At 41.4% G+C, this 26,438-nt stretch overlaps 1 protein-coding gene across 5 annotated transcripts in view; it reads right to left on the bottom strand.

The window, feature by feature from the left end:
• CORIN (corin, serine peptidase) overlaps positions 1-26,438 on the bottom strand; it is a 260,054-nt gene that overhangs the window by 45,633 nt on the left and 187,983 nt on the right. For 4 of the 5 annotated variants that reach the window (XM_030313921.1, XM_030313922.1, XM_030313923.1 and 1 more), the window contains 6 exons: positions 25,866-26,097; positions 19,613-19,758; positions 18,737-18,844; positions 8,069-8,182; positions 6,122-6,232; positions 3,906-4,035 (listed from right to left, as the gene is read on the bottom strand). In XM_030313921.1, the coding sequence (XP_030169781.1) occupies positions 3,906-4,035; positions 6,122-6,232; positions 8,069-8,182; positions 18,737-18,844; positions 19,613-19,758; positions 25,866-26,097 (841 nt within the window). The remainder of the gene's footprint in view (positions 1-3,905; positions 4,036-6,121; positions 6,233-8,068; positions 8,183-18,736; positions 18,845-19,612; positions 19,759-25,865; positions 26,098-26,438) is intronic. The other variant, XM_030313924.1, reaches the window with a different exon arrangement.

The following is a 26,438-nucleotide window of genomic DNA, read 5'->3' as shown; positions in this document are numbered from 1 at the left end:
CGATGGGCAAGTCTCTAGAAGCAGAAAGTCGTGTTTGTCCGGGGTTTAGGGAGGAGAAACGGGGAGTGATTGTTAGAGGCATGGGGTTTCTTTTCCAAGTGATGAAATGTTTAGGAATCAGTGGTGATGACTGCACAATATTGTGAATATATTAAAAACGACTGAATTGTACACTTTTAAAGAGTGAATTTTATGGTATATGAATTATATTGTATATTTTTAAAAAAGACCATAAGGATTCAAGCTTCTTTTCCATGGTTTCCTTGTACAGGACCAGCAGCCTGGGCTGAATCTACTACCACACAGGATTCAGTCTTGTCTTTGAGCTTCACGAGTTTCATGGAAGTCAATCAATAAGGAAACCATCCTTATGTGACAAATGGAATCTGAAGTTAGAAGATTTTCCCTGGAAGTACACTTCCGGGAAAAATTTCGATATAAATCCTTATATCAGCGACTCTCAGGTAATACAATTGAGGCTATCTTTGTGGTTTAGCCCAAAATAAAGAAATATTCTTTGGAAGCCTGGTGCTTCTATTGACCAACTCTAAAACATTAGGACACAAAATCAAACTTCAACCAATCCCATATAGGAATTTTTGTCAAAGTAGAATAGCCTATTTCCAGATGATCTGGTTTTATATAAAGTTTATGAAGCCAAGGGACACTGAGAATCACATTCTCTTAGACCAACTTTCTCAAATACCAGATGTCTGAACTGAACATTTGGCAAGTATTAGAGGGCAGTCTAAATTCTGATTTGTATTGTTGATTAAATAAATGTCCATATGTTTCTAATACTGGGCATGTAGGTAGCAAAGTCAATATACTGTCATGAGAATTAGGGGCTGATTTATATCCTTGTCTAATCAAATAGTCATCATACTTCCAGGCTGGGGTGAACTCAAGATATCTGCAGATGGGCGTAAAAAGTTGTACAGATTCAGCAAAGAACTCTCATTCTTCTCATTTGGGCAAGCACTTAGTTGAGAGCTGAGCATTTGTGCTGTTAGACATGGAAGGTGTAATTTGCATCTGAAAAACTCCAAGTGTAGGTTTTTTAATCAACTGCCTCTATCATGAAAGTATTTCAATAGAAGCCCCGCAAAACATGTAATTTGGTCTAGACTTACATTTTGATAAACTAACTCCAACCTGTACCCTCCCTGCATTTGGAGTTAAAGTATATTAGTTTGGGACACTACACTACAATGTTATTCTCTATAAATGTTTACTGAATGACTAAATGAATGACTTAATAAATGTATATTATAATATCAAGACAATGATAGAGTTGAATATTTTTCTTATATACTTCTAATAGGTATGCCAGGTGCTATGCTGTACATGAACCATTCTCAGATGACAAAGAGTCTGGAAGTTTTTTCCAACAACTTTATGTTCTAGGTTGTTTCCTTATGTGTCTTCCCCACTACATGGTAAGCTCTTTGATGATATTTTCACCCCTGCATCCTCCACATAATGCCTACTCTAGTTCAAGGCCCATAAGCAGATTCTCAAAACAACAACAACAACAACACAAAACAAAACAAAACAAAACAAAACCCCAATAGGAAAGACATACTGAATAGAACTAATTGGGGTTGTGCTTTAAGCTTCAAGTTTCTGGGTGTAAAGCATGTTTGAAGGTATAAAGACAGACCTACTCCACTCCAGAAGCTTAAAGAGGACAGCTATAATGTTTTCCCTTCCTTTGGCAGCTGGAGTGTAGGTCAATGACTAATCATGGCCAGACAGACCTTTCTGTAGGGACTTTGAATCTAGAGGAAATGACTCAGATGCAGGCTCACTTAGAGTTTGAGGCATCAGTGGCAGAACTGTGAATTCACAGTACAGCTGCGGCTCCAGAGACAGTAGGAACAGAGCAGATTCCTAAGTAGCCCATTCCTACTGTAGGAATCAATGGCCTCTTCTTGCCCATTATCTTCATTCCTGCCCCAGCCTGGCTCTCCAGATTTCTGTCAATTCACGATCTACCCAAGAAAACTGAAGAGTTCTCTTGACGGCAATCAGAAAGTACAAAAATACTAAGGTTACCCTTCCTACTCATTTCCTTCAAAGACTTATCACTACTTACCCATTAACTCACTCAAATAATGCTTATGGTTTTCCAGCCACACTGCTCTCTGACTTTCCTAGCTTTTCTGTGAAATAAAGGTATGTTTAAAAAAAATCTAAATGTCTTTTTACATTTTAAATATCTAATATATTGAAATAACATTTTCCCACTATTTTAAGGAAATGAAGAAAGTAGCATAAGAAATTAAAAAAAAAAATACAATATGCATACAATAGCCAAAGATGGCAACCACCAAAATGTGCCTCGTTGGATGAACAGATTTAAAAATGTGGTGTATCCATGCAATGTAATATTTTTTCAGCCATAAACAGCAATGAAATGCTGGTCCATAGTTGTATAAAAACACTATGCTAAGTGAAAAAAGCCAGATAATGGAGATGGCTGCATAGCATTGTGAATACACTAAATGCCACTGAATTTACCCTTTAAAATGGTTAAGATTGTGAGTTATGTTATATGTATCTCATCAAAATAAAAAATGAAAATCCAATATACAAAAAAATTAGAAGAGATATCAAAGAGAATATTTAAAACAAGATCCCTTCTGTTTATAATAGAGCAGGGTGGCCTGTCGGAAGAATTTTTTGGCTGGCAAAATCTTTGTGGTTGCGACTTTTCCTCGGAACTCTCAACAGTTATCGATCATTATGTTAATCCAGTTTTCATATTAAGAAATAACCTATGTTTTGGTGAGAGGAAAATAAAGCTCATTCAAAAGGCTTTTCATTTATCTCTGATCACAGTCACATACCATTTCATTTAGATATCCGTAAGGATGTTGTGAAAATGAAGTATAATTTAATGGATCTTGATGGATATAATTTTTCCGCTCTGGCAAAGTTGAAAGTTCTTTCTTACATAGTAGCATCAGTTACTCAACTTTCCAAAGATGTAAGACTTTACATGGGGAAAATAGGCTGAAGATACTGGGATTTATGTCACTCTTCAAACTGAGATAACAAAAATGCGCTGCTAGTTTCTATCCCATAATTCATACCTCGTTATTGAAAAATTGTTTCAAGTTTGTTCAGTGGAATCCTGGGAAATGACATTTACTCAATTTTTTATTCTAGAATTTTAAAATTTGTTTGTCTTTTATTTCCATCATTTCCACATTTCCCCCCAAATCTCACATACAGCAGGGTTAAAAAAATATATATGTGAATACATATCCTCACATATACATCTAAGACCCTCAGTTATTGCTTTCCATCCCCAACAGAACTGAAAAAGAAAACCCCACAACATAGCAAGTATCCAACTTTCAAAGTATAGGTTTCAGTCTATTTGTATCAAAGCCAGAGTTAGTGTCTTTTCATTCTACTAAGGAGCCAAAATGGCGAACTATTTCCTGATTTACGTTTCCTAATTACTAGTGAGGGTAAACTGAAATGCCGTCAACTTTAAGTTCTATTTCTCAACTTATTAAAAAATGTGTGTTGCTTAAAAAGAAAGTTTCAGTAACCTCTTGGGAGAAAAACCTCAATATTTCCCCATCCAGGTTGCTTGGAGGAAACCGTCTTAATGCTTTTGCAAACACTCAAAGTGTTTCCTTTCAGAAGTTGTTAAAATACAATTACTGCATTTACATGTAGCGAGAGGCTTCGTCAGAGTGGCTTTTCACCGCAGCCTCTTCAGAGCAGGTGCCTGTCATTAAATATGGTTCTCTCACCTGATTAATTTCCCATGCCCTGGAGGGCTCTATGTGAGAGCACTAACTCACTGCATTCATAAGGAAGATGTTATTGCCAATTCCACGAAGCCTTCTGAGAAACTCATCAGTGCTACAAACTACTGACCTTACCCTAAACCCATCTGCTTGCAGGCTAGCTGACTCAACGTCTCCTGCCAGCCATCCGCACACACGTGGTGTTCTTTGGCAGATCTGTGAGCCGTCAGGAATGAGGAGGAGCTCACATTTTTAGAGAGGGTCACTGCAGAGAAAAAAAAGAAAGGGAAAACCCTAATTAGAAACATTTCTGCTCAGGAAACCAAAGGCTAACTTATGCTTTCGCTTTGCTTGCGTTTGTGTTTCATTGTTTTAATTAAGAACCACTTGATGAGTGCTTGCCCTGTGCTTAGCACTGCTCTCAGTGTTGTGGAAGACTGCAAAAAGTGAATTAGAAATGTTCTCTGCCCTCCAGGAACCACAGGCTCTAGTGAAAGACATGGGCAGTTCTTAACTTTTCTTTACGACTTACAAGACGACCAGAGGCAGCACTCAAATCCCTTGAGTTTATCCAGTGATTTGCACAGCTATCAGGGGTTAGTTGTCACTTTGTTCATTTCATTTCCTTTCAAGAGAGTATGTGAGAAGGCAAGGGTAGGCAAGCGATGTTAAATTAGGACTAATTTGGTATATGCTCTAATTCCTATTTTACAATAGAGCATCCTCTCTACTTCCTACGCCATAGATTACTTGTGAAACACTGTGCAATTAATCACAGCACAAATGATGATCATGGTGTGGCCAGATGATGCAAAGGACTGAAATAAGAGCTCAGTGAATGGAAGGATGATGAGTATGGAACAACAGAATTAATCAAACCCAAGATTACAAACTGCAACACTGGATACTGGTGGGAGATGCCTTTAGGTCCTGTCCATGTAAGGAGCTAGGTAGATATCTATTTCCTTTGGATCTAGAGCAAGAGCACAGGGAAGACGGAAGACCCGCTTTTTTAAAAATAATCAATAATAATTTATTTCAAAACTTTGAATATAGTTTGTTGGATTTTCCATGAGCATTTTACATTTTTTTCTCTTTTTTTTTTTCCCTCCAAGATCTTATTTAAATTCAACTTAGTTAACATACAGTGTGGTATTAGTTTTAGGAGTAGAATCTAGTGATTCATCACTTACATGCAACACTCAGTGCTCATCACAAGAAGCACCCTCCTTAATGCCCATCACCCACTTAGCCCATCACTCCACCACCTCCCCTCCATCAACCCTCAGTGTGTTCTCTATCATTAAGTCTCTTATGGTTTGTCCCCCTCTCTGTTTTTATAGTATTTTAATTTTCCTTCCCTTCCCCTGTGTTCATCTGTTTTGTTCCTTCAACTCCACATGAGTGAAATCATACGATATTTGTCTTTTCCTAACTGACTTATTTCACTTAGCGTAACACATTCTAGCTCCATCCACTTTGTTGCAAACGGCAAGATTTCATTCTTTCTGATTGCCAAGTAATACTCCATTGTATGTACATACCACCTCTTCTTTATCCATTCATCGGTCAATGGACATTTGGGCTTTTTCTATAATTTGGCTATTATTGATAAAGCTGCTATAAACATTGGCGTGCCTGTGCCCCTTTGAATCAGTACTTTTGTATCCTTTGGATAAATACCTAGTAGTGCAATCGCTGCATTGTAGGGTAGTTCTATTTTTAACTTTTTGAAGAACCTCCATATTGTTTTCCAGAGTGGCTGTACCAGTCTGCATTCCTACCAACCAGTGTTAAGAGGGTTCCCCTTTCTCCGCATCCTCGTCAACATCTGTTGTTTCCTGAGTTGTTAATTTTAGCCATTCTGAGGTAGTATCTCGTAGTTTTGATTTGTATTTCCCGGGTGATGAGTGATGTTGAGCATTTTTTCATGTGCCTTAGCCATTTGTATGTATTCTTTGGAGAAATGTCTATTCATGTGAAAGACCCACTCTAATACCCTATTCCAGGAGGTGTCCATGATATCAGAATGACAGAATATTAATAATTGTTGAAGCTGGGTGATAATAAAGAGTCTAAAAATTGTATTCTAGCAGCTATATGGTCATAACAATTTAAACCCAGATGTTTTTACATATAATATGGACATTTCAAATAACAAAATAACTTAGGGGGAAATGTTCTGTGTGTTGGAAATAACATCTCTGAATCACTACTGCCAGCTGTTATCATAGTAAAACAAAACAGATGAAATTGGTCAGTAAATCCTGTGAAGTCACTTAGGACTTATTAAGCTCAAATAGCTGATAGGTGTTCCAGTGGGTGGCCAATGGCAGAAACACACAGCTCACCACAGTCCCACTCATCAGAACTGTCCAAGCAGTCGGCTTCACCATCGCACCAGCGCTCACGGGACACACACTCATGGTTCGCGCATTCTAGTTCATCGTCTTGGCAAAATGCTGGCATGGGGAACAAGAAGCGAGACGATGGAAACATTAAACAAGTGTGATCATCATTCACATGCACATTATCATCTGTCAGCAGGAGCAGGGAAGGAAGAAAAGCTGCGGGTCCCTGAGGCCTCCAAACAGGTTTCAGGACAGAATAACTGAATTGGTAAAAACTCCTATCACAGATGCCAATCCATGCAAATAGCGAGCATTTAAATGATACTACCATCTCCACGTCACTAAATTGTCTAGTTCTGACACCAGGATTGAAAAAGTGGTACCCAGAGCAGCAGAACTTCCAAAGATTGAGAGAACAGCGTTAAAATCTGATGTGGCATGAGGCCAGCACTGGGGATGAGCAGAATGAAGTGACCACAAGATGGAAACCAGCTCTGTCCCCATACATGGATAATGTTTATTCTTTAAAAATCTCTACTATTAAATGACTCCCTGAATCACATACTAATTCTGCTGGGTTTTTAAAATCATAGTGACACTCCTTGATTGCCCGCCTGCCTAACATCCATTTCCTTTCTTCCTCCTTTTTTAAGGGAACCTGATTCTGTTCAGCTTCCCACAGCTCCAGAAGATCCTGACTAGTGTAAGTGGGACATTGCATTTTCTAGCTACAACTATTTTTCTTCTGAGTATAGTTACTAGCCCAACGGAAAAGATGGGACCCAAGATCAGAGTTCTGGCCTACCATTTCTTGGGTTGTGCTTTCCAAGATAGTTCCTACCCAAACCCTACTGGCCAGATCATGCATCCCAACCTGGGACAGGGGCAGCCTGAAGGAAACAGCACTTTTTCTAATTGGTTTTCACTAAGGGGTGCTTCTTTTTGCAATCCAGCTATTTAGGTGGTATCTTTTCTAATTCACACAAAGACCCCTGAATGCTAGCTGGAACCTTGTTCAAAGTTGGCCAATCTGAGTGAACCCTTAAGTGATATTCCAGAGATAAGGGCAAGGTCATCATCACTCCTTCTCACTGGATATGATCAAGAAAGCATGGCATCTCAGTTGCTCTTGGCAGCCATCTTTTGACTCTCGCAGATCTAGTCTGAAGTCAAGCTGAACTTAAAGAATCTAAGAAGAGGTGCTGAACTCCAACATCTAGCCTCAAGAATCCTTCCTGTACTTGACTTTTAAAATGATAATACAAGACAGTGATACATATGATATAAAAATAAAACAAAATAAAATAAAATAAAATAAAGTCTTCACTGTTTAAGTCAGCCTGAGCTGGGCTTTCTGTTACTAGTAGATAAAATATCTTGAGAGATAATTTTTTTCTGGTTCTAAAAGTAGCGGCCATTCATTTAGAAAATGTAGAAAAGACAGAAAAGCAAAAACACTTAATAATCCCACCACCTAGAGATAAGAACTGTAAACTGTTTCTTGTGACTTTCTGATCTTTTCCTATATGTGGGTATCAGCACTTTAAAAATTCACAACAATAGTGCACATAATACTTTATATTTTGTTTTATTTGCCTAATGACATGTAATGAACCCAGGAGAAATTATTCTTTCCATTTGATTTTTAATGTTTGCATATTATTGCATTTTAGGGTTGTATTTTCTGTCCTCTTTTTTTATATAGTTGGATAAAATTATAATTTTTCCATGTGATAAATAATACTAGAATAATATCACTGTGCATATAATTTACACATGTTTATGTTCTTGCATATATTTTTATAAGTGGAGATTTGTTTGTAAGATCTGAACATACTAAAAGCTTTTGATACATATTTCCAAATTTCTAGATTATATTCAAAATTAGAGGTAATCAGTGTTTAACATATAAAAAGTTGTGTTGGTCAATTCAAGGTAAACACTTACAACAGTTTTTCTCATCCATGGCATCAGGGCAGTCTGGGAACCCATCACAGATAACTGTGTGCTTCAAACATTGTTTATTGGATGGACATTCCCAAAGATCTCTCTCTTTACAACCTGAAGACAGAAGAAAAGGTTATTTGCAATAGATGTGGAGATGAAAATAATGATGGATTTGATGAAGCAATGTAGAAAAATTATAGCGCAAAGTCATGATTTCTGTCTTCTTAAAAAGTCTTGACTTCTGGGGGTGCCTGGGTGGCTCAGTCAGTTAAGTGTCTGACTCTTGATTTTGGCTCAGGTCATGATCTCACGGTTCGTGAGATGGAGCCCCACGTCAGGCTCTGCCCTGGCAGCACAGAGCCTGCTTGAGATTCTCTCTCTCCCTCTCTCTCTGCCCCTCCCCCACTCACATGCTCACTCTCTCTCTCCTCTCTCTCTCAAAATAAATAAATAAGCATTTTTTTTAAAAGGCTTGGCTTGACTTCTGTATACCATGAAAACTGTAATTTTTAGAGCAGAAATATTCGATAATCTCCATGCTGCAATATAAATAGGACAGCTTTCCTAAGAGAAGATCAAAAGTGACATATGGGGGCGCCTGGGTGGCGCAGTCGGTTAAGCGTCCGACTTCAGCCAGGTCACGATCTCGCGGTCCGGGAGTTCGAGCCCCGCGTCGGGCTCTGGGCTGATGGCTCAGAGCCTGGAGCCTATTTCCGATTCTGTGTCTCCCTCTCTCTCTGCCCCTCCCCTGTTCATGCTCTGTCTCTCTCTGTCCCAAAAATAAATAAACGTTGAAAAAAAAAAAAATTAAAAAAAAAAAAAAAGTGACATATGGGAAAAGGGGGAAAAAATGGAAAAACAGCTATACACTGACGCTCATCTTTAGCTGTTCTTTTTGCCTTCGGAGTCCATTTGCCAATGCATTAGACTCAACTATGAAATGATAACTTATGCTTTAAGTAAATATGCTAAGACCTAGTGATTTAGATGCATATTATCTTAAAAATGTAATTTCAGTCAACAAATAGAAAGGCCATCTGTGTGTTTAGTAAGAGGCGCCTCCTATGCCAAATAGCAACAAAATTAATTTATTTTTATTTTTTTTAATTTTTAATGTTTATTTATTCATTTATTTTAAATATATGAAATTTATTGTCAAATTGCTTTCCAATACAACACCCAGTGCTCATCTCAAAAGATGCCCTCTTCAATACCCATCACCCACCCTCCCCTCCCTCCCACCCCCCATCAACCCTCAGTTTGTTCTCAGTTTTTAACAGTCTCTTATGCTTTGGCTCTCTCCCACTCTAACCTCTCTTTTTTTTTTTTTTTTTCCTTCCCCTCCCCCATGGGTTCCTGTTAAGTTTCTCAGGATCCACATAAGAGTGAAACTATATAGTATCTGTCTTTCTCTGTATGGCTTATTTCACTTAGCATCACACTCTCCATTTCCGTCCACGTTGCTACAAAGGGCCATATTTCATTCTTTCTCATTGCCAGATAGTACTCCATTGTGTATATAAACCAGAATTTCTTTATCCATTCATCAGTCCAACAAAATTCATTTAAAAGCCAGGTACAAAAGCTGTTACTTCAGTAACATAGTCTAAGAGATCTAAGGATGTCAACTTCATCAATTAATAGGAGAAATGAACGTAATTTGCACAAGATCGGGACCATAAGCTTGAACTGTAATTTGCCTATTTAATAGCAAGAACTTGCAATGAACTTAAAAAATGCCATTTGCATCAAAGGCAGTGCGTTTCATACATCTGCTGAAACATGCCAAGAGTCTAATGCATTCTTGTCACTCCAGTGGGATCCATGGTCCTTACTAGGCTGCTAGGTGCACGAAGGAGGAGTCCACATGCTGTTCATCTTTGGCTTCCCGCCCCCCAACATGTCACAATAGCCCTTGGCAGGCCTTCAACACATGTGCATTTTAAATGATGGGGGGTGGGAGGGAGGAGAGGGTGGGTGATGGGCACTGAGGAGGGCACCTTTTAGGATGAGCGCTGGGTGTTGTATGGAAACCAATTTGACAATAAATTTCATATTAAAATAAATAAAGAAACAAACAAACAAATGTAGGGAACAGAAAGTCTCTTCACTTCCCAGGAAAAGATCATTTAGTTTAAGGTGAGTGAAATGCAAAGCAGTGATCAAATAAGGACCTTCTTTTTTTTTTTTTTTTTTTTTTTTTTTTTTTTTTTTTTTTTGGGACAGAGAGAGACAGAGCATGAACGGGGTAGGGGCAGAGAGAGAGGGAGACACAGAATCTGAAACAGGCTCCAGGCTCTGAGCCATCAGCCCAGAGCCTGACGCGGGGCTCGAACTCACGGACCGTGAGATCGTGACCTGGTTGAAGTCGGACGCTTAACCGACTGCGCCACCCAGGCGCCCCAAGGACTTTCTTAAAAGAGGCTATTTCCTGTTTGACCTACTACAAATAATTCAGAGAAATTTTGTGGGTGATTGACTCAGCTTTCTTGGAATCCGTTATAAGAAAAAAAAAATCTGCTCTTATCAAAATTTTCATTGAAAACAGTTACCAAAATAAGTCACTAGAAGAGAAATTTTTATTATGAGCTACAATTAGATTTAAAGTGTTTCACCATTCAAAACTCTAGGAAATGAACAGTGAGGGTGTTTCACTAGCGGTACATCTGGAACAGTCTTAGGCCCAGAGATGTCTATTCTAGGAACTCATGGGTATATTATGGAGTTTCAGCTAGCAGAGGATACAGACATCATCTGGAGTGTTCTGACAATAACAGTCTCATCAGTCTCATTACAAACGTCACCACTTGCCAGCAGAGGATGAGAGAAAACAGTATGAGCCTTTCTGATTATTCACAAGGTACCCTTCCTAAAAGTCCGGAGAATGTAGACTTTTGGAATGGGCCATGAACGACCACAGAAGTAGATTTTCTGGGACATCCATAAGGCCTGAATTCTTAACAGTAATAATAACAATAATGATAGAATTCATTATCCACTACATACACACATTATAAATATTCGTTTTTTAAAAAATATTCAGCGCTCAAATTTCTTTCTTTCTTTCTTTCCTATTTTTTTTAGAGAGAGAGAGAGAGCTCAAGAAGGGCAGAGAAAGAGAGAGAAAGAGAGAGCAAATCTCAAGCAGGCTCCATGCTCAGCAAGGAGCCCGACACGGGGCTCAATCCCATGACTCTGGGATCATGACCTGAGCTGAAATCAAGAGTCGGATGCTGAACCAATCGAGCAACCCAGGCTCCCCAGTTTTATTTCTTATAATAACACCACAATATCAGTATGTCATGTGATGATCATTGTTTTATAAGTGAGAAAAATGACATTTAGAGAAAATAAATCAACTGTTCCAAATCACAGCCTTACAGAGAAAGATCCAGTTGGGATCTAGGGCAAGTCTTTAGCTGCAGTCCTCTGTAAAATGAGAATGTACCATACACATAAGGGGTAGAAAGCAATTTGAGTCCTACCTCTAATTTCACTAGCTGTGTGACTTTGGATAGGTTACTTAACCTCTCTGAACCTCAGTTTCAATATCTATAAAATAGTAATAATAATGCCTGCTACATAGGGTTGCTATACAGATTAAATGAGTATGAGCATTATCCTCTGTATCGTCTCTTTTCTCATAGAAGTTTGTGTGGCCTAATACCTCTTTTGTGGAGTTATGATGAGCATAAATGAAGTAGGATGAACAGGTCAAGACATTAGTCACATGGAAGATAGTATTATTATTTTGCAAAGAAACCACTCTTTTTAAAGTGATGTTTTTGGTGTAATTATGTTTTAAATATATGCTTTAAAATGAAGAGTGTGCCTCCACTAAAAATTAAAGACATTATGGGGGTGCCTGGGTGGCTCAGTCAGTTAAGCATCGGACTTCAGCCCAGGTCACGATCTCATGGTTCGTGGGTTCGAGTCCAGTGCTGGGCTCTGTGCTGATAGCTCAGAGCCTGGAGCCTGCTTCGGATTCTGTGTCCCGTCTCTCTCTGCCCCTCCCCTGCTCATGCTCTGTCTCTTTCTCTCTCAAAAACAAATGAGCATTTAAAAAATTTAAAAAATATATATACAGATATGGATGGAGTGGGATGTTTAATGGAGTTTCAGGTCATGAAACCAAATAATTATTTATGTCAGAATGCTCACCACCACCACAGAGATCATGACAACACCCACTCCTGGAGGCCATGGTGTGTGGCTAAAGTAACCAAGCCATCCCAGCTTACCCAAGACCTCCTGTTCTGAGCACTAACTGTCCCTCAGTCCAAAACCTCTCCCGGTCCCAGGCAAACCAGATGCTTCTTTGCCCTAAGTGGGCTAAGTTTGCTCTGTGTCGTTCGCTTACTCTAGCTTTCGTCTTCACAAAGACTCTGTGAAGCAGCAGGCTTCCCTACCAGAGGCAGGTCCCACCTGAACTGGGGCACCGTTGGTATTTTTTCTCTCTACCAAAAACGTTGTCATCATAAGTAAAGGCAGCAAACCACCTTAAAGTGGATGCTTCTTGTATTGGAAGGATCTCCCAGGCAAATATAAGGTGAGTAGGTGGGCTCATTAGGTCTGCCAAGTTGAGCTGTAAGAACTAAAACGTAACATCAGGGAGGGGCGCCTGGGTGGCTCAGCTGCTTAAGCATCCCACTTGGGCTCAGGTCATAATCTCAAAGTTCGTGGGTTCGGGCCCCACATAGGGCTCTGGGCTGACAGCTCACAGCCGGGAGCTTGCTTCGGATTCTGTGTGAATCTCCCTCAACGTTCGCACTCGATCTCTCTCTCACAAATAAGTAAACATTAATTTTTTTTTTTAAAGAAGACGAAAGGTGAATCTGGGTCCTGGAGCTGTTGGGGCTGGAACAGTCTGGATGCATCCATGTTGGGCTGGCACCGGAAAACTGCAGCAGCTAGGCTCAAGGTCCCTGCAAAGCATGCAACCCTGGGAGATGGAACCCTGGGAGATGGAACCCTGAGACATGCAACCCTGGGAGATGGAACCCTGGGAGATGGAACCCTGGGAGACGGAACCCTGGGAGATGCAACCCTGGGAGATGCAACCCTGTGAGATGGAACCCTGGGAAATGCAACCCTGGGAGACGGAACCCTGGGAGATGCAACCCTGAGAGAAGGAACCCTGGGAGATGGAACCCTGGGAGATGCAACCCTGGGAGATGCAACCCTGGGAGATGGAACCCTGGGAGATGCAACCCTGGGAGATGGAACCCTGGGAGATGGAATCCTGGGAGATGGAACCCTGGGAGATGGAACCCTGAGACATGCAACCCTGGGAGATGGAACCCTGGGAGATGGAACCCTGGGAGATGGAACCCTGGGAGATGCAACCCTGAGAGAAGGAACCCTGGGAGATGCAACCCTGGGAGATGGAACCCTGGGAGATGGAATCCTGGGAGATGGAACCCTGGGAGATGCAACCCTGGGAGATGGAACCCTGGGAGATGGAATCCTGGGAGATGGAACCCTGGGAGATGGAACTCCAATCTCAAGGACCAGCGGCAGCACCTGTAGAACTGCAACACCAGCACAAACCATAGGGCTCATGGTTCCTCAGCAGCTCCTCCCAACTCCTCCCCCATTTAGGGGTGACATCCCCATGTCACCTTCTTCAACATATGCTGGCTTAGGACCCTCTGAGGAGGCAGGATGGGGGAATGGAAAGGCTTTAAACTGCAGGTTGGGGGCCCCCTTCCATGACTCATCCTGGAGGGAGATGGGGACATCTGCCTCCAGGTAAGTCTACCTCCAGGATGAGACAGCTCCCTGCTGCTGGTGTTTACGATGCGAACCAGCGGCTCTGCCCAGCTCGCGCTTCGGACATGACATGCCAGCCTCATCTCCTCTGCCATAAACAAGACCTTGGTCCGTCTGAAACAAGACCAAGCAAGACAGGACTTCTCCCCTCCAGGGAGATCGCCAGGGTGACCTTTGAGTTGCCCCCTGGATATGCTAGCACCATGGCAGATGGGTGCTTGGTTATCGCCTTCTGAGGAATGAATAAAGGCACAGAATAAACATTCCAAGCACTGGAGGATAAAGTGGGCGTTCTCTACGTTTTGCAGGTGAGCAAGCCGAGGCCCAGAGAAATTAAGTGACTGGCCAAAAGTCACACAGTCTCTAGGTGCTGAGCTGGGATTTAAATTTCACTCTTATGTGGAGCCTGAGAAATTTAACAGAAGACCATGGGGGAGGGGAAGAAAAGAAAAAAGAGGTTAGAGAGGGAGGGAACCAAAGCATAAGAGACTCTTAAAAACTGAGAATAAACTGAGTGTTGATGGGGGGTGGGAGGGAGGGGAGGGTGGGTGATGCATATTGAGGAGGGCACCTGTTGGGATGAGCACTGGGTGTTGTATGGGAACAACATAAATTTCATATTAATAAAAAAAATCCAAGTCTAGGTCTACACAGAGCACCCCCTGACATTTCAGGCTGCCTGTCCAAGATGCCAAATGAAATAGCTAAACAGTGAATGAAGTAGCAAAATATCAAAAGAGAAAGCCATTTGTGAGTATCCAACATGATACGGACATAGTGACTCGAACTCTGTTTCGGCCAGTTACAGAGCACAGTCGGGGTCATCCACAAGCAAAGAGAAAGAGAGGCCTGGAGACTACTATTTGCTAAAAATGCCACGTAAGCCATTCTCTTTGAGAAGTCATAGAAATACCATTAAAGAATCCAAATGGATAGGAAAATAGGTCTTTTGGAAAACTATAAAAATCTAGCTGTACACCCCACAAATATCAGAGTCAGAGGCTTTGATTGCAGCACAAAGGGGTTTTGATCCCAAGAAAAGATTATATTTGAAGATTCTATTTTATTTGAGCCCAGTGATTTTTTTTTTAAGATTTCTTTAAAGGTTTATTCATTTTTCAGAGCCAGAACATGAGGTGGGGAGGGGCAGAGAGAGAGGGAGACACAGAATCTGAAGCAGGCTCCAGGCTCTGAGCTGTCAACACGGCCCGACACAGGGCTTGAACCCACAGACCGTGAGATCATGAACTGAGCTAAAGTCACATGCCTAACCGACTGAGCCACCCAGGCGCCCCATTGAGCCCAGTGATTTTCAATCACTTGAAGATAAACAGGAAGGCACTTAATGACACCTGAGTATTTGTATTGTCGTCAGTCTTTCTGCATATGGTGTATATCCTTATACACAGAACAGCGATCAATTAGTAATCGTGATGCTGTATTTATGTCATAAAGGGTTTTATGTCTACAGTATATATAATGAAACTGTCTTAGCCGTATTCCCATTTAACTGCCCCATTGAGAAGACATGCTGCTCACGTCACAGACCAGGTACCACCTGGCTCCTGCTGGTTGGTAGCCCACCCAAAGCATGGACATAGGCTTAGCAAACTCTAACCTCAGTCTCACAAACTCAATCTATGCATGAAGGCAAAACCCAGAAATGCAATCCATTGTTACTTCCCTCAGCTCTCTTTTATGCCATTCCTGTTCAATTCTTTGCCCAGATCGTCACCTTTTTCTTCATGGCTTAGATATCAGTGCTTGGAAAAGGTTATGCTGAAAATCAACTTATTTCAAGTTGCTAGTTTAACACAGTTCCGTCCACATGGCGGACAGTGTTTTCACAGGTTTTCACAGTGTTTCACAGTGTTTTCAACGGTTGTTTACATTAGCAATTACACAACCAAAACAAACTTTAACGGGGCGTCTGGGTGGCTCAGTCGATTGAGCGTGAGACTTGGGCTCAGGCCATGATCTCCTGGTCTGTGAGCTCGAGCCCCGCATCGGGCTCTGGTCTGACAGCTCAGAGCCTGGAGCCTGCTTCGGACTCTGTGTCTCCCTGTCTCTCTGCCCCTCCCCCACTCATGCTCTGTCTCTCTCTGTCAAAAAATAAACAAACATTAAAAATTTTTTTTTTGAAAAAAAAAACTATAACAAAAATTTACCACCAGAGCAGATGACACTTCAGAGCAACACTGGTCGTTGCTAAATTCTAACGCATGTACAGGTACCCCCCCTTTTTCGAAAGTTCACATCACACCACTTCGCTTTTAGGAAAAGATCTACATTAGCAACTGTTTTTACTGACCCCGAGCAATCTGAAGAGGATTGTGCCTTTCACGAGAAACAGCGGAAAGGAAAACAGGAAAATAGCTTCAGCGAGTGAAAAAGGAAAAGAGCTTCAGCATTGGTTTTGCCGCCAGGCTTTACGCAGGCAGCGTGCAGGCCGAGCAGCGAGTAGCGCCCCCCAGCTCCTTCCCCGGGAACTACACTCAGCCTCTCAGCGTCAAGCCACGGAAGCTTTGATGTTTCTCTCTCTGCTTTGTCCTGATTTATTTTGTATACCCACTAGCAAGATGTGTGGTGGGTATTTGAAAGCCTAAGGGAGGATATTTTTAGGCTCTGGGAATACTCAAAATTTTTTCTACATAAATTAATGGCAATTGCTTCTTCACTTCACACAATGTTGGCTTAGGAAAGTTTTTATAGGAATGCTGTACTTCCGGATCGCAGGGGAAGTCTGTATTTTAAAAGCATAGTTATAAATGGTGTGCTTCGGCTACCATGTTTTCCTCGTGCAGATTTGCCAAAGAAACACAAAATAAATTTCCAACGCGTCAATTATTTTGTAAATAAATAAATCCTGTTTTGAGAGGAAAACCCTACAGGGTTTTTAGAAGTTCTGGAGGATCCGCAGTGTGTGCCAGTGAATGGTTAATTGTCACATTATTCAGTAAAGCCCAAGCCATTAAGTGCGTTAAGCTTCACAATGGGCAGAATAAATCAAAACCTTCTGAAGCTTGAGGTGAAACCCGGCTTCACTGGGGCTGGTGTTTGCATTGCTGGATGGTGACATGCATGGCCATGGAACCAGAGGGCCAGACTGAGAAGATGAGAAATGGAAGCTGGGTGGTAGTCCTTCATCAGGCCCTCCTCCACAGGACTTCTTTATTTCATTTTAAGTGTCTTATTCTCTCAGAGTAACAGACATGCCCATTCAAGTGTGTACATACATCCCAAAGGGAAATAAATATATGGAAAATTTCTATCATTGGTCACTTTGAAAAACTTAATAAGAGCTTTCTCATAACTGACTACTGTTGGAGCAATTAATGTAAATCCGAATGTATTAATTTCTCTCCCATTTTTAACTTTCCTTACCTAGAGCTCTCAGTAGTGCACTCAATATATTGAGTGCTGATAGAGATTCGACAACAGATTCTATCATTCTGGTGTGAATTGACTGCCTTTAATTGAGTGAATAAAGTTTTGATAAAAACTCCTTGCTAAACTAGAAACCTGACATTTTAGGGTCATTTAAACCCTACAGAGTTTTGAATTTCTTTTTGCAAAACATATTCTAGGACTCAGACCATTTAAAACTAAGTTTTTACATTTCTCAAATATTTAGCCCCCTACTGATAGATTTAGTACCTTACTTAGATTTAGGTCGAGCCACCCCAGTAGAGTGCCATGTAACCTCTTTAAGTCATCAAAGCTAATCTAGTTTAAATTGCATCTCATAATACCATAACACACTGAAGTCACAGTTTAGCAAACAAATCCAATAGATTCTCAACAAATGACTTATATAAGGGATATTCAATGAGTTTGGATTTATTTCTCCACATAAAGACCACAAACAAGCAAACAACAGTAGCTTCTCCAAACACTGTATGTTCTTCTCTAAGAGAATTACCCCTGGTCATTGGATCATCATCCTGACAGCCCTAATTATCTAGAAGATGCACTTGTCCATATTTATAACAACTGATAGGATTTCAGTTTATTGCTTGTGACATTTGTCTAGACCAGAAGGACAACGTCTACTACAGAAAATTCATTTTGGGAAGCCAGGCAATAGTTCGTATTTCAAAGGCCAAAAGAATAAAATGAATTCAAAAGATGTATTGCCTCGTGTGGTTTAGTGACAGAAAGTGTCAATTCATTCTTAAGCAGAACAAGGTAAATAATCATAGCCAAACTATTCTTTGGATAGCCTTTCAATCATTTTGCTTTATTCTAGAATATTGCTTAGTAAAGAGTATTGCCCGCTTTCTATTGCCTGACACATTCTGAGGTTACAAGTACAGAGGTTTGCAGGGAAATAAAATGGGAATTAGCTTCACTCAAATTACCATTGGCATTTCTGGCCTTTCCACTGGTGATTTTGGAACTCCACGAAGAAACGTCAGAAAGAGTTTTATCCTTTGCCGACGGAGACAAAATCAGAGAGGGCATGGAAACGAATTCCAATTAAATTTGAACGTTGGAGCCTGAACTCTGTCTGTGTACCTTAGATGTCTATTTAGCAACATGGAAATCATATGCAAAGACACTGTTATTCTGACTTTTAAACAGAGGACAACTGCTTTAACGTTTCTAATCATAAAAATAATCCCTTGCATTTGTGAAGTGCTTCTCCTTTTACTAGGGACATATATCAGCAAGGTCATAAACGGAAGTATAATTTAGGGAAAATCAATAGAGTTAACAGGAAAAAAACCTACTGAGTCATACCTTGCCATTTGGTAATATTAAAAGTAAATGCATTAGCATTCGATCCTCATCCCTGCCCATGACTATCAGAACAGCTCACATTTTTAAATACAGGCCTTTATCCTAGACAGGCATTAACGTATATTCCAGAAAAGTGTCATCTCACACGCATACCGCAGTTTTCTTCATCACTGTCATCGTCACAGTCAGCCTGGCCATCACACCTTCTAGAAGCCAGAACACACCGTCCAGAGCCACACTTGAAGTGACTAGGTGAGCATTCTGTTAAAAACAATAAGCCACTTTATTGTCGCTGGACAGAAAACCTGGAAGCATCAACTGATCTATCCATTTACGGGTGGGCTATTGCCAAGGAGCTATTCCTGAAGAGAAGATGGTCTTCCACAAAGCTGAGCCAACCAAAGTTAGCTTGGCTTTCTCTGCTTGCTGATGGGGATCTTTTTCCTTCACCCTTGGCATCGTCTCTCCCATCAGTTGTTTAGCGTCGTTATGCTTTCCAGCAATTAACTACCTTCCCGAATGGACAACCATGTCCATTCCACGGATTGTCAGAGCCTGAACTAGCCCATGGAGCCAATGCTTCTAATGACACCTTGATGTGTCCAATTGTTTCCAGTTCTAATCCTTCCACCAGGTGGGCAGGTCCCGGATTCCCTTTCTCTACCTGATGATCCTATGTTGCCAAGGTCTCTAAAAACTTTAAAGTAACCAAGGCTCGATGTTCACCATTACCTACAGGAACCCTAGTATAAAAGCCGCCTATAATGGGCTCTGTGAGTTGAGTATGGTTAAGATAAATACCTGGAATATTACATACATCTCTGCAATTTATTTTTAAAATGAAGACAATGTTTAACAGATCAGCACCACATTCTTCAACGAATCAAGTTCATAGACTCACTCACCCATGCCGCCTGATCGACAACTAAATAGAACACAGCAAGAACAATAACAACCGGGAAACTCAAGAAGGGAGCTGCTCTATTCGTCCATGTTAGATAACCGGCGGTAATTGATTTAAAAATTAACCTTCCACATCTTCATCAGGCATTAGGCAAGTTTGGTTGTCTGAATTTTCCTCTGGAAATTGACTGCAATCTGTGTCTTCAGGCCACTGCAGGCCCACGATCCCAAGAACAGACTCACAGTGTTCTTTGGAGTGCTCACACAGTGCTCTGAAAGAGAAAGAAAGAGTAAACATGAGTAACAGAAATAGCTACGTCTGAAATGGTATGTCAGGAATATACGTAGGGTTCTAATACGAGTGTGGGTCTGTGTGTGTATCTGGTGTGTGTATATACCAGTATAGATGCACAGATACGTAACAGATATTTGGGAAAACAAAAAGAGTAATACCTCCACAAGGGAAATGCATGCCAGCAACACAATTCCACCAAAAGAAACTTCGTTGCAGAAATAGAAATAAAAGTTTGCTGTGTGTGTTTTTATTGAAATGTATTTCACATATAACATGATGTATATTTAAGGTGTAAAACATGTTGATTTGATAACATTTATATACTACAATGTGATGATAGAACCTCTATCACATCACATAATTACCATTTCTCTTTAGTGGTTGAAAAATTAAGATCCAGATTCTTAGGAAGCTTGATGATTATAATACAATACTGTTGTCTATATTCGCTATATTGTGCATAAGATCTCCAGGATCTATATATCAACTAGTCGCAAGTTTACGCCCTTGAACAGCATCCAGAACACAGATACCCTTCTGTTCTCTCTTCTGTCTTCCAAGCAGACGCATTCTCCAATGCTTTTATTCCAAGTCAGGAAGTTCCCAGCATCGGTTTGGAGAGTCGGCCACCAAGGGTCATGGCATCTATACCATACCCTCAGCCGCAGAGTTCTCTCCCTCTGGCGAACAGCCATGGGAGCCATTCCATGTGCCAGCTTGGCTTACCCAAGGCACTGTCATCATCACTTCAACTTGGATCAGTGGTGTTGACAAGTTTGGCATCTCCCCCCAAACCCATCTACACTGAGCTCAAGTTGGCTAAAATAAAATGTGTTCGTTTCTTTTTAAAAGAAAACATAGGGGCGCCTGGGTGGCGCAGTCGGTTAAGCGTCCGACTTCAGCCAGGTCACGATCTCGCGGTCCGTGAGTTCGAGCCCCGCGTCGGGCTCTGGGCTGATGGCTCAGAGCCTGGAGACTGTTTCCGATTCTGTGTCTCCCTCTCTCTCTGCCCCTCCCCCGTTCATGCTCTGTCTCTCTCTGTCCCAAAAATAAATAAACGTTGAAAAAAAAAATTAAAAAAAAAAAAATAAAAGAAAACATATACTAAGCATTGTGCTAGGTGCTTCCTTTTGTGTTATCACATTTGTACAAAGCATATATATATGTATATGTATATATATATATATATTTTTTGCTTCTTTTGAGGGGGGGGAGAGAGAGAGAGAGAGAGAGCACGTGCGTGCCAGTGGGGGAGGGGCAGAGGGAGAGGAAGAGAATCCCAAGCAGCCTCCACGCCCAGTGCCGAACCCTTCTCAGGACTCAGTCTCACAACCATGATCGTGACCTGAGCCAAAATCAAGAGTCCGATGCCCAACCTACTGAGCCACCCAGGCGCCCCTGTACAAAGTGAGGTATCAACCTGTCTCACAGATTTCTTTACTTCCAGTGGGGGAAGAATGGTCTTGCCTCACCACATTACCAAGAAATGAGTTACATAATTAAAAAAGAAAAAGAAACATAACCAAATAAGTTTCAGGCAAATTTTTTATTTCCTTTCAAATGTATTATTTATTTTCAGAAGTTTTCAACTTTAAACTATTAATTTCAACAAAGGTCTTGGTCTCTCCCTCAATAAAATGGGGCAGGCCTTCTAGAAGGGTCAGCTCCAGTCTGGCCAGAAACTGGTAGGGAAAGGTTGACAATAGAATGGGGGGGGAAATTTCAGAGAAAACTCTGTCTACATTTACTCTTGCACAAGGCAGAGCATAATTTAATGCTGGTTTAGCCTCAGAATTTGGGGCAACAACAGAGCCATGGCATTTTCACATTAGTTTTGCAAAAATGGGAAATTCAATAGTGTTCAATAACCCTCTGTTAGACTGAAGAGTGTTACTGTAGATTTATAAAAAATGTATATGACTTAATTGCTGCGATTTTAAATTAGCCATAGGATACCTAATTACATGGAACATTGTCTAGTGCCTGACTCTACCACTTCCTATTTTTTCCATAAAATGGAAATAACACAAGAATACATTAAAATAAAACAATAGCGGGGCGCCTGGGTGGTGCAGTCGGTTAAGCGTCCGACTTCAGCCAGGTCACGATCTCGCGGTCCGTGAGTTCGAGCCCCGCGTCAGGCTCTGGGCTGATGGCTCAGAGCCTGGAGACTGTTTCCGATTCTGTGTCTCCCTCTCTCTCTGCCCCTCCCCCGTTCATGCTCTGTCTCTCTCTGTCCCCCCAAAAATAAATAAACGTTGAAAAAAAAATTTAAAATAAAACAATAGTAGTGCAATAAGACAATACAATCAAAATAAGACAATGCAGCCACTGGCAGCAGCCTTGATGGTAGGGCCCTCTCTCAGAAGGACATTTTGAGAAGGAGACAGCAGCAGTACCCTAACATATTTAACACATTGTAAGGGCTCGAAAATGTTAAGTTTTTCAGGCTCAAAAGATCTTTTTAAGAATTAAAATGTTAATTTTTAATATTTAGCATTTTTAATATTTATTCATTTTTGAGAGAGAGAGGGAGACAGAGGGTGCGTGGAAGTGGGGCAGACAGAGAGGGAGACACAGAATCTGAAGCAGGCTCCAGGCTCCCAGCTGTCAGCACAGAGCCTGATGGGGTGGGGGTGGGGCTCAAATCTACAAATCCTAAGATCATGACCTGAGCGGAAGTCCTGACACTTCACCGATGAGCCACCCAGGTCCCCTTTAAAGACTTTTTAATGTTTACTTTGGAAAGAGAGAGAGAGAAGGAGTGCATGCATGCGTAGAAGGGGAGGGGTAGAGAGAGAGGGGGACAGAGGATCCCAAACAGGCTCTGCACTGACAGCAAAGAGCCTGATGAGGGACTGGAACCCACGAATTGTGAGATCATGATCTGAGCCAAGGTCAGACGCTTAACTGACTGAGCCACCCAGGCGCCCCTTAAAATTTTATTTTTAAGTTATGAGTCAGGGGGCGCCTGGGTGGCTCAGTCAGTTAAGCGTCTGACCTTGGCTCAGGTCATGATCTCATAGTTCATGGGTTCGAGCCCCGCATCAGGCTGACTGCTGTCAGTCAGTCAGTGCAGAGCCTGGACCCTGCTTCCGACTCTATGTCTCCCTCTCTCTGCCCCTCCCCTACTCGCTCTCTCTCAGAAATAAATAAATGTTAAAAAAATTTTTCATGAAATTTTAAGATCAATAAACAAGATTGGCAAAAGCAACGTTGCTTCATGAACATATCAGTATATTATTCTTGAACGAATATAAAAAACTCTTACGAACAAATAACCAAAATGCAAAAGTCATTTTGAAAGCCACTGAAAATGACAGATGTACTTGTAGATACGAGAAACAGAAAGAAAGTGTCTGAAGGAAGTTCACTAAAATGTTGATTGAATAACATTTCAGTCTCATCTTGGGCGTTTTAATATGAAACATAAGCCCTGAAATTATAAATCATATGTGCATGTTAATTTGTTCCAGAGAATACTGCATTAGGGACATTTTTTATACATATGAAAAGAAAATCAAGGCAAACATTTTTAACGTATCATCAGAAGTGATTATTCACTATCCTTGACCTTGCTTAGCAAAAGTGGAATAAAATTGAGAAATAAATTTTTCACATAAAATGGGTAGACGTTTTATTAGCGATACTTTAAAAGGCATTTTCCAGAAGTTTCCAGAATTATGTCTGCACAAGGCAACATTAACTTTTACTCTGGTTATCTAGTTCCCCAACTCATTTTGAAATTTTATTGCTTCCTGTCCTCTATAGATGCCCCCTCCTTGTCATCGCTTGATATTGGGTATTTAACTTATTGTTTTCCCATGTGTCCACTATATTGATATCACTGCTTTTTCTTTTTTTTTTTTTTTTTTTTTTTTTTAAATTTTTTTTTTCAACATTTATTTATTTTTGGGACAGAGAGAGACAGAGCATGAACGGGGGAGGGGCAGAGAGAGAGGGAGACACAGAATCGGAAACAGGCTCCAGGCTCCGAGCCATCAGCCCAGAGCCCAACGCGGGGCTCGAACTCACGGACCGCGAGATCGTGACCTGGCTGAAGTCGGACGCTTAACCGACTGCGCCACCCAGGTGCCCCAGATATCACTGCTTTTTCTTAAAGCTCTAAGCGACTTCTGATCCCAGCATAGAGCTTCTGTAGTTACCGCTCACATTTGGACAAGCACATCTGTATATTCACCCCTGATGGAAAACAGTGCGAGGAGTGCAGTGGCCCGCCTGTGTGACCACCTCTTGGAAGGGCGCCATCTCTGACTACGTCACAACCTATGGCACAGGACAGGAACCACCTGCCACCAGCCAGTAGTGTTCCTCTCCTGCCATCAGAGCTGGTGTTCATCAGATCTGCCAGTCAGAAGGCGTCACCCTGATGCACGTTCATTTACTCTCCCAACGACCCTACCCAACAACCTACTCTCTTGATTTCACAGACAGGAGTAGAAGAGCCAACACTGAGAGAGACGGGGAAATCTGTCCCCGGCCACGGGGCAGCGAAGGAGAGCCAGGACGTGGCCCAGACAGTGGACTCCGGAGTAGTGCTGTTACCCCGAAGTGGGGTATCGCTCATTCTCAATCCAAGCCGCAAGCTTGAAATTCTGCCCCTTATTTCATCCCAGCAAGCAGGAAAACGTCAGCAACGTGCGTCCCTTGTCCAACCTTCAGGCCACTCCTTATGTAATGTCCCTAACTTTTTTTTTTAATTTTTATTTATTTTTGAGAGAGAGAGAGTGCAAGCAGGGGAGGGGCAGAGAGAGGAACGGAGGATCCGAAGCAGGCTCTGCGATGATAGCAGTGAGCCCGACGTGAGGCTTGAACTCACAAATCGCGAGATCATCATGTTCCACTGACTGTGCCATCCGGGTGCCCCTATGTCTCTAACTTTTGAGTGCTATCAGGAGGCCGCATTTTGCTTATTTACTTTTAATATAACTTATTGTCAAGTTAGCTAACATACAGTGCACACACTGTGCTCTTGGTTTCGGGGGTAGATTCCCGTGATTCATCACTTATATACAACACCCAATGCTCATCCCAACAAGTACCCTCCTCAATGCCCATCACCCATTCTCCCCACTCCCTTAGCACCTCCCCCCAATCAACCCTCAAGTTTGTTCTCTGTATTTAAGAGTCTCTAATGGTCTGCCTCCCTCACACTCTGTTTGTAACTATTTTTCCCCCTTTCCCTCCCCCATGGTCTTCTTTTCAGTTTCTCAAGTTCCACATATGAGTGAAAACTTTTGATATCTGTCTTTCTCCAACTGACTTATTTCACTTAGCATAATACCCTCCAGTTCCACCCACATTGTTGCAAATGGCCGGATTTCATTCTTTCTCATTGCCAAATAGTATTCCATTTTATACATAAACCACATCTACTTTATCCATTCATCAGTTGATGAACACTTGGGCTCTTTCCATGATTTGGCTATTGCTGCAAACGCTGCTGTAAACATTGGGGTACATGTGAGGAGGCAGCATTTTATTTTATTTTATTTTATTTTCTTAAATGTTTATTTATTTTTGAGAGAGACACAGAGCACAAGCAGGGGAGGGGCAGAGAGAGAGAGGGAGACACAGAATCCGAAGCAGGCTCCAGGCCAGCACAGAGCCCGACGCGGGCCTCAAACCCACTGACCACGAGATCATGACCTGAGCCAAAGTCGGACGCTTGACCGACCAAGCCACCCAGGCGCCCTAGGAGGCAGCATTTTAAATACATCCATGTTGCCAGAGAAAAAGGCAGATACACTCCATCTTCCGTTAACTCACATTTTAGAACACTTCTTGATCCACCAAAATGAAACGTGGATGATCTTATTGGATTAAAGTCTGTGAACTACTATCAAAGGTAGTTCATGCCTCCGCTGTGTGGTACTTCAGCAGTTACTTCTTACTCAAATATTCATTTTAGAATTCCTACTTCTTTACCATTTAAATGTATAATTTGTTAAATACAGAGCTCCTTAGCAACATGGACTTTGTCTAAACTCAAACTTAGTCTCTGCTCCCTTGGTTCTCCCTGAGGGGAAGGGAGGGTGCTTGGGGGAGACCCCACTGTGTTACCTGCAAGGTGGAATACGCTGGCTTGTGTTCACATCACACTTTGGTACCAAGATGGTACAAGCAAAGAACATGAGGTATTTGTAGCAGTTGGTTTGAACAAGTGCAGGGAAAAGGGAGGACTCCCAGCTGATGGAGGCTTCTTTTTGAGTCCTGTGGCCAAGGTAATTTGGATAATTTGTATGGTTGTAGGGCAAATTCATGCAGAGTTCCAACGTAATTGGTTCACATTGACCTAACAAGAAAACAAAACACACATATAGGTATGTATCTATATATCTATGTCTACATCTATACCTATAGTAAATTTCATATGTAAAACAATTTCTTAAAAACTTACAAAATTGAAATATATCTTACCTTCTTTAAAAAAAAAAACAACTAAGACTGGAACGCAAACAGTATATAACTTGCATCAAAAGGTAAATCATTTGGTTGAAGAACTTCCAAACCAGGAATCATTTCTGTATAGGCAGCTGCTAGCACAGTGCCCAGTATGCATGTCATAGAAAGTCTTTTTTCATTTTTCCCTTGGCTCAATCTATCTGAAGGTGACGCTCTTTTTTTTTAAATTTT

Source organism: Lynx canadensis, chromosome B1, assembly GCF_007474595.2.
Source record: "Lynx canadensis isolate LIC74 chromosome B1, mLynCan4.pri.v2, whole genome shotgun sequence".
Lineage (NCBI taxonomy): Eukaryota > Metazoa > Chordata > Mammalia > Carnivora > Felidae > Lynx > Lynx canadensis.
This window is presented reverse-complemented; position numbering and strand designations above follow the sequence as displayed.